Raw genomic sequence first — 14020 nt, forward strand, 5'->3', positions numbered from 1 at the left:
TGATTAGTATTGCGGGCTACATTCTTGCCCTTTTCTTTGCTGGTGTTTCTTGTTCCTGACATGACTGACAGACTTGTTGAAGAAAAAAAACTGAAAGATGTGAAAATAGAAAGAAAAACGTGTCCAACCCCCGTTCTTTACGCCTTGGATTATCACATGATCACTAAAGTTTGCTTTATTTATATAGAGATATTTTTTATTAACTTAATCACTTTTCTTGCCCTGACTGATCTTGCGCCACTGCTGGAATTGTTCCCATTCCCACCGATATACATGATCCATTTGTTCTCGATCGACAATATGAGCCCAGCGTCCAAGCGGATTATCCAACATCCAGTCCTGCATGCCTTTCGATCGCAAAAACTTTTGAGTGAAAAAGTAGTATCCTACTCCAATTAAAGTTCCACAAATCGATCCTGCCACTACTTGCTGCCAGGTATGATAGTATAAGTGAACACTTGAAAGTGAAAGTTTTAAGATGTGTTTCAAAGAGAAAAAAAATATCATCAGTTGTTCCGCTTTGTTAGAAGTAGGCATTTTATTTTTTTTTTACTTTGTAGCTTGAAAGAATATCCTTACCGAGAGTAGACCACTAATAAGGACCAAAGGGTGACAACCGCTGATATGAAGTGCGGACTGACGATTCCAGATGAGGCACCGCTAACATTAAAGACATAGTATACATTGGATATCCAAGGATAATTAGGAAAAAAACAAAAAAAAGAGAGAGAATAGCTAGGATCTCTTTTATGACCTTTGGAAAATCACTTCCTTTTCTTGCTTACTTTCGATACACCAAAAGGATCATGTAGGCTGCAAAATATGCCATGAATTGCGAGTGACTTGAAGGCATACCATAGCCATCACCCAGATATTCTAATATTATTTATTTTTCCCAGTATCATTGGTTAGTGTTTGGTAAAATGTTAAATTCTTTCATCATCCTTTAAATATTAGTAATCTTATACCTGTCGGTCTTGCTTGCTTAACCAAGCGTTTAAGTACAAAATTGATGCCTTCATTCAAGAGTTGACCTGCAAACATCGTGACCACTGTAAGGTCTCTTGTGGTTAATACAACGGCGATATAACCACAGATAATCGCCAGCGGTGAAAGTGTAAGGTGAGCAAAAATCTTTGAATAGATATCATCACCACTGAATTGAACGTGAGTTAAAGAGAGTGATGTGAGAGTGTGATGAGGAGGGATCTTGGCCCTTTTGGCAATAACTTCTTCATGCATAGCGGAAAGGTAAAAAAACTTTTATAAACAATGGATGGCATTAATTCAAGAGATTGTGAATGACATGAGAACAAGGAAAAATAATAACCGTTGCTCTCTTTATTTATCTGAAATGTATATGATGCAAATGTGACGGTGGGAATTGTTAATTGACCACAGAAATTTAATCTAATCTAAAATGAAAATGAAGTTCTAAAGTTGTCGATCCTTTGCCAGAACCTGTTGAGCAATTGCTGGCTGGATCTCATTTGCTTCCATCAAACGCCAGTTAGGCGACTGTTGCTGTCGTAGCCAGTTAAAATCCTTAACCCTGTCATAGTAATTCTTGGTAGGATTCAGATTGGCAGCCTGTACATTTTTTAAAAATATAAAATATTAGGAACGTCAACACAAGCGAGACCAAACAATGCCTTTTTTTTTTTTTTTTTTTGACAATACCTCAAATAATCTTTTAAGCTCATCCACGGGTAGGATTTGCCCATACGGCGCAAACCGCATATCGTTGCAGTCCTCGATAATCGGTTCACTTGTCACATGAAGGTAAATATCCATGTTTTTGGACGTGTGCATACGAGACTAGATGGTAGTGCGTTTACCTTTTAGATATTGCTTCAAGGCAAAGAAACAGCGTTCAAAGTTTTCTCTCTTCTCCTTTTACCTGATGACAAGCACCTATCAATGTGCATCCTTCACAATCATGCAACAAAATACTTCCGGAAACCGGAGGAATGACCAAGACACAGCGCTTCAGGTTTTTAATGTGGATCGCGCCCAAAGGGATGTTGTGGACCAGATTGACTGTGCAATCCGTCAGATTTGTTAATGCAACATCCTTCGCAACTGTAGTCGTTCCCCTTTCTACTCCATCCTTGGACGAATCGTCGGACATAGGAAGTGATCCAATAAACAAATGTTCGCCTGTCCGATCCTCAAACTTCATAAACAAGCTCTGGTCAACCAATGAGGAAGATCTGGGGGTTTCCGTTGCCTTTGGCAAAGAGGCTGGCGAAGATGAAGCCGCAGTTACTGTTGTTGTTGATGAAGAAGCCTTTCTTGACTTGAATGAAAACTTTGGTTTGGGAACGAGTGTTGTGCGCAATTGGTTCAGTCGCTCTGACAAGGATTTGATTGCCTAGATTGCTCAAGGTCAGTAAATGTCTCCAATCGCCTTTATATACGTTACTCAAACTACTGTTGAGGTTAACTTTTAATAAAGATACATACCTCCATACACACCCTGGCATCGTATGGTGGTAGGACACTGATTTTTTCTGTCACCGTCTTTTCAAGGATATGGATTCGTTGGACAAGATTATCAATAGCCACTTGCATATCAGCCTTTGGGACTTGGTCTAGTCTTGTAAGGCTTTCTTCAATATCTTTTTTTTTTTTTTTTTTTAAAAAAAAAAAAAAAAAAAAAAAAAAAAAAAAAAGAAGGTTAGAATAGCTTGATATGATCTTGGTAACAACGTCAAGAACGTGGAATGATCACCAGGATTTACTTTGTTTTTCAGCATCAAATGTAGTGCGAAAGTCCTTTGCCGTGTCTGCCATGAGTCAATGAGTGAGTTAATGGAGAAATTAGATGTGTCTTATTAAAGTTGTAAAGTTGAACCGTGGACAGACATAGAAATAAGCCGGCTTTTTTTTTTTTTTTTTTTTTTTTTTCTTAGCTTGCCTTCGATGACAACTCATGGCCCTTCAAATCAGCTCAAAGCTTGCAAACAATTTCATTATGACACTAAAAGAGGATCTTTTTCCATCAATGTGACCGAGGCAAGTTGTCATTTCTCCCTTTCTCCCTTAAAATAAACGATTCATCTGTAATCAACTAAACATTTTTTTTTTTTTACTCAGTTGCTAGATCCGGATTTTGGTCTATATGTCTGGCCGTCTGCGCTCGTTCTTGCAGAATTCATTGCATATCGTCTGGATATCTTTAATAATTCTCGAACACAGCCTTTGATCATCCTGGAGATAGGTGCAGGAACTGCTCTGCCATCACTGTTACTTGCAAAAGCGACCGATCATACTTTTGTGATTGTGACAGACAGACCTGGAGAACCTCGTATCTTGGAAAACATTCGTGAAGCATTCATCGACAATGGTATTAAAACATTCTATCCCAAAGACCCCACATCTCGCGTCATGGTTCGAGGACTTGGTTGGGGCGATTTTTCGCAGGCAGCGAGTGGACATGAGGATGATGGCGGGCTATTGCGGTTGCTGGAAGACCTTGAAACCCGCCACATTGATGTGATTCTCGGTAGCGACCTCTTTTATGATCCTTCAGGTAATGAAAAAGGAAACAAAAGAATCATCCACCTACCTGCTAATCAAAGTAACGGTTTCATGTCATCTATTAACTACACTTTTATTTTTTTATTTTTTTATTTTTTGCTACTACGTCTTAAAACTCATGTAGATTTTGACTCACTGATGGCGACAGTGTCCTATATCATCAATCGACGTAATCCAGAGTGTATATTTTTAACAACATATCAGGACAGAAGCGCCAAACGAAATATCGATCCTTTGCTTCAGAAATGGGGGCTAGAGGGACGGATCATTCCATGGCAAGATTTTGAGCTTGATATGATTAAATTCCTTGCTGAGAATGAATCAGGAGAAGACGAATCAGAGGAGTGTTCATCTTCACCTTCACCTTCATCTTCACCTTCACCTTCACCGTCATCATTACCATCAGCAGAGAAGCTGATTCGCTGCTATGCGGAAGCAGAAGCGGAAGTAGAAGGAATATCAGGTGATAGAAAAAGTAGTTATCAACAGCCTGTGTGCCTTAAGCAACAACAAACATATGCAGTTAGTGTTATGGACAAGAGTGAGGATGCCAAATGGCTTCGTTTAGCCAAAGAAGAGGTTGAACGCGCTTTGAGTGATACAGGGTCACATGGATGTACCCAAAAAAGGCTCCCATTGGTAGATTATTCCTCAGAGACCAGTTCTGAGGATGACGTAGGCACTGAGGATGAAGATGGTACAAAGAGCAGAAAGGAGGATTCTATATTTCAGTCCTCTAATAGAGAGGGAAAGCTACAAATGCGTACGCAAAAAGGCTACAGACTTGGGGATTATGGAGCGATTAGCAGCGTACATCTTCTCTGGATCTGTAAGCAAGGCTATGGTGATCGTTTTGAGCTGTGGACAAGGAAATCTATGAAGTAGAGCACATAGTAGCAAACGCTACTCTAGATTACTAGCAAAGATGCTTGTGTGCTGTGATTGGATGCGTGCGTATAAAATGCGTATAGGGAAATTAAGTAATGTTTAGTATATACATTGGATACGACGCGTTTCTTCAGTTCACAGAGTAAAAAAAAAAAAAAAAAAAAAAAAAATTGCCTCTGTCTAAAATTGATTTCTAAACTTCGAAATGAACAATCGCGTGTAACAGAGCCTTTCCTTGGTGTGTGTCTTACCATGACAACATGGTATTCTAGGCCTCTAGACTATGCGGACCACATCCGTTCCTTCATTTGTGTATTGTCGTACAGTAGGCCAATTTGTCATTGACACGACAGTGGGCGTTTTTCGAAAGGCTGAGTGAACCATTTTTGGAAATGAAGCGGCTTTAATTTCGTGTTACTCTCGTGCGAAAATGCTGTTTTTGAAGAACAAATAATTAAATGGACCATTGCAAACCAGTAATCAGATCTTTTGTGTAGTTTTGTCATTTCGACGATGAACTTTGTAAACAAGGCTTTTGCATGGTGCCTTGGTAATGCAAGATTGCACAGGACGTGCAACCACAACACGCATTTGTGTGTCTGGAGTTTAAAAAATTTATCTGCATTAATGTAGCCTTCTTGGGAAAGGATGAGTATCATCGGGCTTGGCCCATGAACTTTATCCATTGCGGATTTTGAGCATCCAGATCACTTGTGTTGTTGGCTCCCCCATACGAACCTCTTGGTGCACTAAACTGATTTCAGTCTCATTGAATGTTAAATCTTTTCACATAATTATTTCGTAATTAACAGACTGGCAGTACCGCATGTTTTCTGAGGATCGGGTAGTGTCTTGTTCTTTGCCTTATCGAGCATTGATGTGTTTTTTTTTTTTTATTCTGGCTCTCCTACACAACACATGCAACAAATAATGATGCGGGTCATCGCAAACCTTGTTCTTTCAAATTAAATCTTCGTATTCCTGTTTCCTGTCCTTCTTCTATTCTGCAAGGCTTTTTTTCTTTTTTCTTTTTTTCTTTTTTTTTACTGTATAAGTAACTGTGATAAAGAATATGTATAGCAAAATCTCGACCATTCTCGTCTCTTTTTAACCTTTTACTTTGTCCACTCCTTTAAAAAAAAGTCGCGTTCACTCACTCCTGAAGAGAGAAGCATTGGTCTATGTAAGAAATTTTTTTTATTCCCAATTCCCAAACAACATGCAAAAGATAACAAATTAAATTTCGTGGGTCAAAAATGATTTGAAATGCATTCAAACTTTGAATGACCAGTTGATCTTCAACTGCCATCCTGTTTTGTGTTAGTTCCTGTTTCCTCTCATTCGTGCATTTCATGCCCTGTCATCGACATGGGCACATTCATTTCTTTCTCCACTCTTTTTTTTTTTTTTTTTTTTTTTTTTGTTTCCCTACTCAACGTCTATGTCATACATCTCCCTTTTTGCCTTTATTTAAAATTCATAGACCATAAGTCCATAGATTCCACCAATGACGTCTCCTACTCGGGGCCAACGGTCCTACAATCCGCATGACACCACAAAAGATACTATTTGGGAAGAAAATGAGACTTCTCCTTTACTCCCTTCGTCTACAAATGATAACGCTTCAGACGCTTCAGACCCTATTTCGCTCTACGTCAAAATCTTGGCCGAGAACCTTCCCTGGTATAAGCGTCCATCAGTGTTATGGCTAATACCGATCTATGGTCTGACTTCCATGAGTGGAGGAATGCTATTTTCTTCCCTTGGTCAGTTCCAAGCAGAGCTGCTTTGCCGAGAGTATATGAACCGTCATGAGCCCGCAAATGCCACGGCGACCTTGATAACGAACACCGCCTCTTTCTTGCTTAATGCTGCGGTTGATATTTCTTTGAGGCCTGCACCAGGATGCAATGCACCAGAAATTCAGGCATATACTGCAAAGATAGTGGCGCTTATGGAAGTCCTGGGTGGTATTGCAGGTAAGCAAAATGTTTGATCGATGATGAAACCCAATGCCACTAGAAATCATACGATTAATTACCTGCAGATCATAACTGGGGATTTTCGAGATGGTGCGTGCATAACGTACCAATCCTTGCGTTTCTTCTCCAGCGCAGCAGGGGTGATCGAGCATTCGTAATTGGCGCATTTTTGCAGATGCACAGGTGCATGTTCAGCTAACATGTCAATGTCGATATTTTTACAATAATTTTCATATTAAATAGCTACACTCTCGATCGGATATTACGCTTCGTTGAGCGACAAGTATGGACGTATTAAGATTATGTGTGTTGGTATCTTAAACAGCCTATCCATGCTCATATCCATCATTATTATGCGTAAATGGTGGGATCAGGTTGGCCTGCCGTTCATGGCCTTTGCTACATTGGTCCATGGATTACTGGGAGGGATAGGCATCGGAGGCACTATGAGTCTAGCATACGCTGCAGATTGTACGGAGCCCAGCAGACGAAGCTTGGTGTTTTCGTGGCTGCATGCAGCGCTTTTCATGGGTCTGAGCATCGGGTAAAAAACGATAATTCCTTCTCTCCGTCTGTTATTAGTCATGAAAAGAAATGTAACAACGTAATACTCATAGATTATATATATATATATATATTGCTCTTTTTCTTTAATAGGCCCTTCCTAGGTGGACTGATTGTCAAGTTGACAGGCAGTATCTTGCTGGTTGTTTACACTGACATTGGAGTGACGATCTTGGCGCTTTTGGGCCTTTTTATCACTCCCGAATCCTTGCCAGGAAAACAGTCTGCTCATATCCAGGAGCTATACGAACAAGCGCTCAAATCTAATAATCAAGAGAGTCCAACCAAGAAGTCTTCGCTGTCATCAGCGGCAGCAACTGCATGGCATTATCACATGATTCGATCTCTCCAATTTTTCAAACCAAATGGTCAAAACACGAATATGATCTTAGTAGGGGCCATATCATTCTTGCAGATGTTGGCTCTCAAAGGCACATTTTCTATATTGATTCTTTACACCAATCGAGCCTTCAATTGGACGGAGTACGAAGATGGGATTCTACTCTCTTTAAGTTCGTCCGTCCGCTTCTTTTCACTGCTTGTTCTTTTACCCATTCTCGTTCATACCTACCATAAGAGAACTAGTAAAAGAGAAGCAAAGACGTCGAAAAGCGCAACAACAACAAATACAGCCAAGGGCAAAAACAACAGCAATAGCAACAACAACAACATCAACGATAATAGCGATCGCATCATCGCAAACCATCCTGAGCAGATCTTGGGTGGAGGACTTGATGATCCTGTAGTGGCCTCCAGAGTAGAGCATTTGGGAGAGGCTGCCCTAAATTTGTCAGATGATGAAGAGTCCTTCCAAGAACGTCGTCGCCGTCAATCAACTGCTGATTCTGCAATTACATTGACACCAAACCGCATGCGACGTCCCTCTTCATCATATTCTTCACCTTCATCGCCGTCTACTCTAAGAAAGGCTTCATTATCTTCGAGCACTCGTCCTAGTTCCGGTATTACCATAAATAACAACAGTAAAGCCAATAAGGCTAATTCCAGTGAAGAACAGGGACAACAGCAGTCTCGAAAAGGCGATATTAAACTTGACACTTGGATTGTACGTCTTGGATTTGTGATCAACTCGACTACCTATGCTGGGTATGGACTTGCGACAAAAGGCTGGCATTTTTATCTGTGGGCATCACTTCATGCGATCAGCATTATTGCATCGCCCTCTCTCAAGACGATCTTGACCAACTTGGTGGAACCATCCCAGTTTGGAGCTGCGTTGGGTGCTATTCAAGTAGTGGATTCGATTGCAGGAATTGCTTCACCAGTAGTGATCTCTGGAGTGTATGCCTTGACTGTTGGAACATGGCCTGAATTTGTATGGTATTGCTGTGCTCTCTTGACGGGTCTTTGTGTAATCTTGGCGTTTATGATTAGACCACGGCAGTCCAATAGAACTTCGCAAGCATAAGAAGGGAAGAAGAAGAAAAAAAATATCAGATGGCGGTTTTAATATGATAGCCAACCCCGCCCTGTAAAATATCAAAATAAAGAGGGAAAAGAAAAAGGTGGAAGATGTAGAGAATTAGTCTGCATAGTGATTTAAGACATGACTTCATTCAGTACAACAACCTTTAAAGTTCTCAAGTTGATAAATGAGATGGCATATTATATCAGATAAGTAAAAGGATAAGGTGTGTGTAAACTACTGAAGCGGTACACTTGAACTACAAATGATGCTTTCGTAAAAAAAATAATAATAAAAAGCATGAATAAGCCTAAATATTTATTATCTTCCAACCATCTCCTCATCAGGATCAGCATGCAAAGGATCGGCATGCAAAGGATCGGACTCTGCAGTACGTGATCTCCAAGTGTGCTCGTCACGACGAGGCCCTTGAATGTCTAGATCAGCCCAATTGACACCCACCCTAGTCTCGAGTCCATTTACAAACCCGTCGATAGAGCCCTGTGGCTCAATGATATTACCAACGGATGCCGAAGAGGATATAAGAGTTGCTGTTGTATGCTCGAAATAACGTCTCATAAAAGGAATTGCTTGATGATGTGGTGAGGATAACCACGAGACAGATCTAGCAGGCCTAGGTGGGGACACAAAATCAGAGGCAGACATTAAATCAACCCCATCTTGAGTAAAACCAGGATCAGGAGATGATGATTGAGGCACTGATAACGGGAAACTTGGGCCTCCACTCTCGTGATAAGCCCTATCGCCGTCTGACAATGTAAGCTGATGATTCTGTCGTTGATGTAGCTGTTGGTAGTGATGATGGGGATGTCGAGTGTCTCTATCGTCAGATCGTGCTATAGCAACAGATGTGAGCATTTGATCCTCAGCGTCCCGAGGCTCAGGTGACCTAGCAATCGAAGTGTGCGGATGGTGATGGGCCAGAGAGCCAGGCGTCAAGAGATGAGAGTTTTGTAGATAAGCAAGCGGTAATGGAGCTGTGCGATGCCGCCGCAGTATGGGAGCAGGATCTGAGAAAGGGCCTTGGCTCATCCTTGTCTGATTTTGAGCTGTAGGTGAGGGTGGGAGCAGCGCAGCGGCATGCTCATGCTCCAATAGCCGCTGTTCACGCTGTAGTCGTTGTTGTTGTTGTTGCACAAGCCGTTGACGGAGACCAAGATTATATTCACTCTGGACGCGTCTGATCTGTAGCGCGACTGGTTCATTTGCCTGCGGTAGATCAGAAGGTAACGACACTTCCCTGATCATCGGGGTTGATAATGCAAGGAATCGTGATAGTGTGTGATGTTGCTGCTGGCTCGGTCCTGTAGTTGTAAGTGATGGTATCGAAGGCGGTGATAACTGATACGGGGAGCGAGAGTGAGAGGGATGTGGCTGTAGCAGTCGATTCCAGTCTTGTGCATAATTAATGTCGCCAAGTGATGACGACTGCCGCATTTGCTCTGCAGACTCATGTCCCTCATGCTCGTCCTCGTGCTCATATTCTCTATTCTCACCACCGACGGCAGATGTGGTTAAAGAAAGGCGAGGTCCATACTCTGTATTTTGATCATCGTCATTATTGTTGCTGTCATCACTGTCGCTATTGTAGTTGTTATAGTTGCTTTGTCCATTAGGCAGATCCCAGTCATATTCAGTATTGTTAATAGAGAGGGGCTCACGAGGAAGTGAGACTGCTGCGCCATTTTGCCTGGCTTGCCGCAATGTAGGTCGATGTGACAGTCTTGGCGTTGCTACTTGGATATTTGACTCATGAAAAATAACAATTCTGTCATTGCCGAATGTTACATCAATCTCTTCGTTGAGTTGGCTGGATACGATGTTGGAAGGTGGGGACGATGAGGAAGATGGTAAATGTGGGTATATAGGTGTTGATAAAGGTGACAGCTCTACCGAAGTAGGCATTAATAGTAGGTTAGTCGGGGAAGCAGAAGAGGGATTAGCGTTTGATGGAGAGTCCTGTGATTCAAACTTGGCTTCTATTGTGATCCCCATGGTAGAGTCTATATTGGGGGAAGTTGGAGTTCCACAGTTATTTCTGCTATTGCTCTCGGTACGGAAGATGACAATATCCAATATGAGGCGCTTGAGGCTCTAGAGCCAGGGGCAGCGATGCAGGACAGAGAGAGCCTGTAACGACTGCGGATACGTTTGGTAAACGTTCACAAAGCCCTATAACCTAGGGACACGTTTTAGGAAGACTTGGAAGGAAAGCGACTCTAATAGGACGGATGTAAGCCAAAGATGACTCGCTGTGATGATGATGATGGTGATGATGATGATGATGATGGTGATGATGATGGGCTATTATTGCTGGTGAATAATAATAAGGTATAAAGTTGAGTGAAGTCCAGGAGGCGTTTTTTTGCTTTGTGGTATTGAAGAATGAAAAGAGAAAAGAGAAAAAAAAAATTCGTTGTCAGGTTAGGACAGGATTAAAGGACGGAAATAAAAAAAAATCTTGATTCATCAAAGGACGTTAAAAAGAACTAAAATTAATAAGCCTTGCTTCAAAAGATCCTTTTTTGACCTGAGCATTGACCACACAAAATAAGAAAGTAGCAACGGCTCAAGGGTCAAACTAAGCCTATTGTAGTTCATGTTTCTCCATGTATCCATGTATTTATAAAAGATAATGACCGTTTTTGCTTGAAGTGAGGCACATGGAGTGCGATTAGGCGTTACTCCTGAATTTCCCCGAATGAAGGGGTCGTAAGCCAATGATGAAGCAGCTTATACTTTGCCTGTTGCCTATATAAAAGAAGACTGAAGGACCAATACCCTTACTACAACTTCAAATCCCATCATGCAATGCTGAATAATATAGTGGTTTAGAACTGGGCCCTCTCTCTCTCACACACACACAAAAAAAAAAGCTTAATTCCCGCTAGGATCATACGATTCTGCAAACATCGTACATGCCACTAATAGCGACTACGCTCATCTGTTTTGGAGGAGGAGGCCAGTCCATGAAAGTTGAGGACGTTTGGTAAAAATTTCCCGACTTTTACGTTGTGCTTTGAAATATTCTAATGTCCCAAAACAGAGGGGTGGAGGAAAAAGGGAGAAAAAGGGATCGTTTTATTCCAGGAGAATGGATCGCTTTACGGATTGCCTAGAATCTTCTTTATGGAAACACGATCCATCGACTTAAATAAGTATTAATATGGTCTGGTTTTTTACGATCTTCAGTAATTCACAAGATAAAATGTAGAGGCTCGCAACCAAATCGATCGAACGAAACGGAGAACACTACCACTTATTTAAACTGTATTATAAATAGCATTGCACAAACTATGATGAATTGGTTCAATGCATGGTGATTTACCTTTGATTGGCACTAGAACTATCCCAAGGAAATAAAAAAAGACCAATCAGGAGTAGCTTAGATGGACATCAGTACACTGGAGATATAGCAGAAAAGACTTTAATTGAGATACTTTTCCATTGTGCGTTTTCAAATGAACCTTTGAAGAAAAACGCGTCTGGAGTAAAAAAAGAAACTCCGCTAATGAACGTGTCTGTGCTCGTAAAAGAACCTTAAAAACAAATATTACACATGTAAACAGGGAGGGAGATTCCCTGAAAGTACGAAAAACAGAGTCATTGCTCCTGCATGTGGATTTAGTTTTGGCATTGCTATTGCATCGACAAAACATTCATTACTGCTCACGCAAACATGAAAGAGAAATGCAAATAAACGTCGGAGAATACTCCAAAAGAACTGCCTTTTGTGTACTCCTTTGTACCTTTATCAATGCTCATTTTTATTACCACCATTTTGTCAATTAAGAAATCGAGCCTATTGAATACTCACCTCGCCTTTGTTTAAATGCATGTAATGCAAACAAGAAGCGAGTAGCCTTTCTTTATCATCAAGTCCACGTCCGATGAAGACAACTTTCCCTGCATTCACCAGTTCCTCTTGACTAGGCCCAGAAGTCGTAGCATCTTTAATATCATATAGCTCTTGCACCCCCTGAATGACGGCTCTAGTTCCGATTGGCCGACCCGAAGGCTTCAAAATCCCTTTGACACGTAGGATATCTAGTTTAACCGCAGTATTATTGATGGCCGTGTCTTCTGAGGCCGATGACAAGATTGGAGTTGTAAATTCAGGAGTATCAGGAATCTGATGCTCCCAAAGCAGCATCTGAAGCCAATGCTCAAAAAGCTTTTGATCCACAGTTGTGGTGTTGAAGTTTAACGTTGTTGTCTTGATTGACTATGAATCCATAAAAAATAAAAAAATAAAAATAAGTCCATAACCATATGAATGTAAAAATATCTCTTGGAAGCATTTGATAACAACATCTACCCGTTTATACCTGATCCAAGTGTCGCGACTGCTGCTTGCTTTTTGTGTGCTCATGCCCACATGCCTCACCATGTACATGATTCGGATCATTATGTTGATCATGGTCATTGTCGACAGCTCCTTGCTTTTTAAGCACAAGATCAGCCTGCTCCAACTCTCGGGCTCGAACTGCATCAAATGCTGCAATATCAAGGATAAACCTCAGGTCGACCTTTGAGTGTTGCGTCCGCACAATTTGTGCTACACCATTCATGGCTCTACAATCTTCCTCCAATTGATCCACGGCTTCTTTGCTGATAAGATCTGTCTTGTTGAGAATTAGTCGATCTGCCATGGCGATCTGTTTTGCAGTTTCGTTTAAGCTACCATCCTCCTTTTTGACTTCAAGTTCCTGTAAATAGAAAAGTGTAAATACATTAATAATAAAGAATAACTGAATTCCTTTTTTTATAAAAAACATTATCCTTTTTAGTTACCTTCCGGACATTCTTGGAGTCTACCACAGTAACAATGCCGTCGAGGTAGATATCACTTCCAAGATCGTCATCCATCCAAAAGATAGAAGCAATGGGTCCTGGATCAGCCAATCCTGTGGTTTCGAGTAAAATATAATCAAACTTGCCCTTTTTCTTCATCAAGTTTTCAATCGCTACTACTCCATTGTCTCTATATGACATGGTGTAACCCGAAAAAAAAAAAAAAAAAAAAAAAAAAAAATTAATCATTGCTGAGCGATTTGACTTTATATTGAAGTAAAATGAAAATCTTAAAAAAAAAAAAAAAAAAAAAAAAAAATTGAAGGCATACTTGACAGTACAACAGAGGCACCCATTCTTCAACTCCAACCATTCCTCCACTACTTCGCCTCCCATACCCACATTCATGGCTTGATCTATTCCGCCAGTGTCTCCAAACTCGTTCAGAATCACTGCTACTTTAAAGTTATGCTTCTCTGTCAAGATATAATCCAATAATGTTGATTTTCCAGAGCCTAAAAAGCCTGTGATGATAGTAATGGGTATCTTTTTTTTCGGAACACCATCGTCGGCTACTGTTGCAACTTTTGTTGCATTGATGACATTAGTATCTGTAGCTGGCGCTTCAATCAGATCAGGCATTTGCTCGTCGTCGTCGTCCACGAAACCGCTGCTGCTGTCGTTTAAGGCCATATCCCTATCAAGGTCCTTGGTGTCTAAAGGCACAGCCAAAGGTGGGTGTGAATCCTCGTTGTCTGAATGACTCATTTTCCACCGAAATGATTCTTATTTTTTTGGTGAA

At 40.9% G+C, this 14020-nt stretch overlaps 6 protein-coding genes across 6 annotated transcripts; 2 read left to right on the forward strand and 4 right to left on the reverse strand.

The window, feature by feature from the left end:
* Positions 1–154: 154 nt before the first annotated feature.
* Positions 155–1309, reverse strand: BCR41DRAFT_421251 (dolichyldiphosphatase). The gene is made up of 4 exons (XM_022030002.1): positions 969–1309; positions 786–876; positions 580–660; positions 155–457 (listed from the first exon to the last, which is right to left on the reverse strand). The coding sequence occupies exons 1-4, from the start codon at positions 1240–1242 to the stop codon at positions 205–207; spliced, it is 699 nt and encodes a 232-aa protein (XP_021882705.1). The 5' UTR covers positions 1243–1309; the 3' UTR covers positions 155–204.
* Positions 1310–1339: 30 nt separating this feature from the next.
* Positions 1340–2859, reverse strand: BCR41DRAFT_351383 (tubulin binding cofactor C-domain-containing protein). The gene is made up of 5 exons (XM_022023793.1): positions 2745–2859; positions 2467–2621; positions 1901–2374; positions 1681–1818; positions 1340–1590 (listed from the first exon to the last, which is right to left on the reverse strand). The coding sequence occupies exons 1-5, from the start codon at positions 2794–2796 to the stop codon at positions 1435–1437; spliced, it is 975 nt and encodes a 324-aa protein (XP_021882706.1). The 5' UTR covers positions 2797–2859; the 3' UTR covers positions 1340–1434.
* A 66-nt stretch (positions 2860–2925) lies between these two features.
* BCR41DRAFT_351386 (hypothetical protein) lies at positions 2926–4548 on the forward strand (the record flags this gene model as incomplete). Its single annotated transcript, XM_022023794.1, has 3 exons — positions 2926–3018; positions 3100–3535; positions 3668–4548. 3 exons carry the CDS (start codon positions 2926–2928, stop codon positions 4426–4428), a joined length of 1290 nt encoding a protein of 429 aa, XP_021882707.1. The 3' UTR covers positions 4429–4548.
* Positions 4549–5845: 1297 nt separating this feature from the next.
* Positions 5846–8611, forward strand: BCR41DRAFT_351389 (major facilitator superfamily-domain-containing protein). The gene is made up of 3 exons (XM_022023795.1): positions 5846–6410; positions 6657–6957; positions 7071–8611. Exons 1-3 carry the CDS (start codon positions 5939–5941, stop codon positions 8404–8406), a joined length of 2109 nt encoding a protein of 702 aa, XP_021882708.1. The 5' UTR covers positions 5846–5938; the 3' UTR covers positions 8407–8611.
* On the reverse strand, positions 8574–10847 carry BCR41DRAFT_404674 (hypothetical protein). Its single transcript, XM_022029372.1, has one exon. The coding sequence runs from the start codon at positions 10417–10419 to the stop codon at positions 8725–8727; it is 1695 nt and encodes a 564-aa protein (XP_021882709.1). The 5' UTR covers positions 10420–10847; the 3' UTR covers positions 8574–8724.
* A 1325-nt stretch (positions 10848–12172) lies between these two features.
* On the reverse strand, positions 12173–14015 carry BCR41DRAFT_335156 (CobW/HypB/UreG, nucleotide-binding domain-domain-containing protein). Its single transcript, XM_022021972.1, has 4 exons — positions 13550–14015; positions 13219–13408; positions 12753–13133; positions 12173–12649 (listed from the first exon to the last, which is right to left on the reverse strand). The coding sequence occupies exons 1-4, from the start codon at positions 13984–13986 to the stop codon at positions 12227–12229; spliced, it is 1431 nt and encodes a 476-aa protein (XP_021882710.1). The 5' UTR covers positions 13987–14015; the 3' UTR covers positions 12173–12226.
* Positions 14016–14020: the final 5 nt, after the last annotated feature.

The sequence above is a fragment of the Lobosporangium transversale genome (assembly GCF_002105155.1).
Source record: "Lobosporangium transversale strain NRRL 3116 chromosome Unknown BCR41scaffold_13, whole genome shotgun sequence".
Lineage (NCBI taxonomy): Eukaryota > Fungi > Mortierellomycota > Mortierellomycetes > Mortierellales > Mortierellaceae > Lobosporangium > Lobosporangium transversale.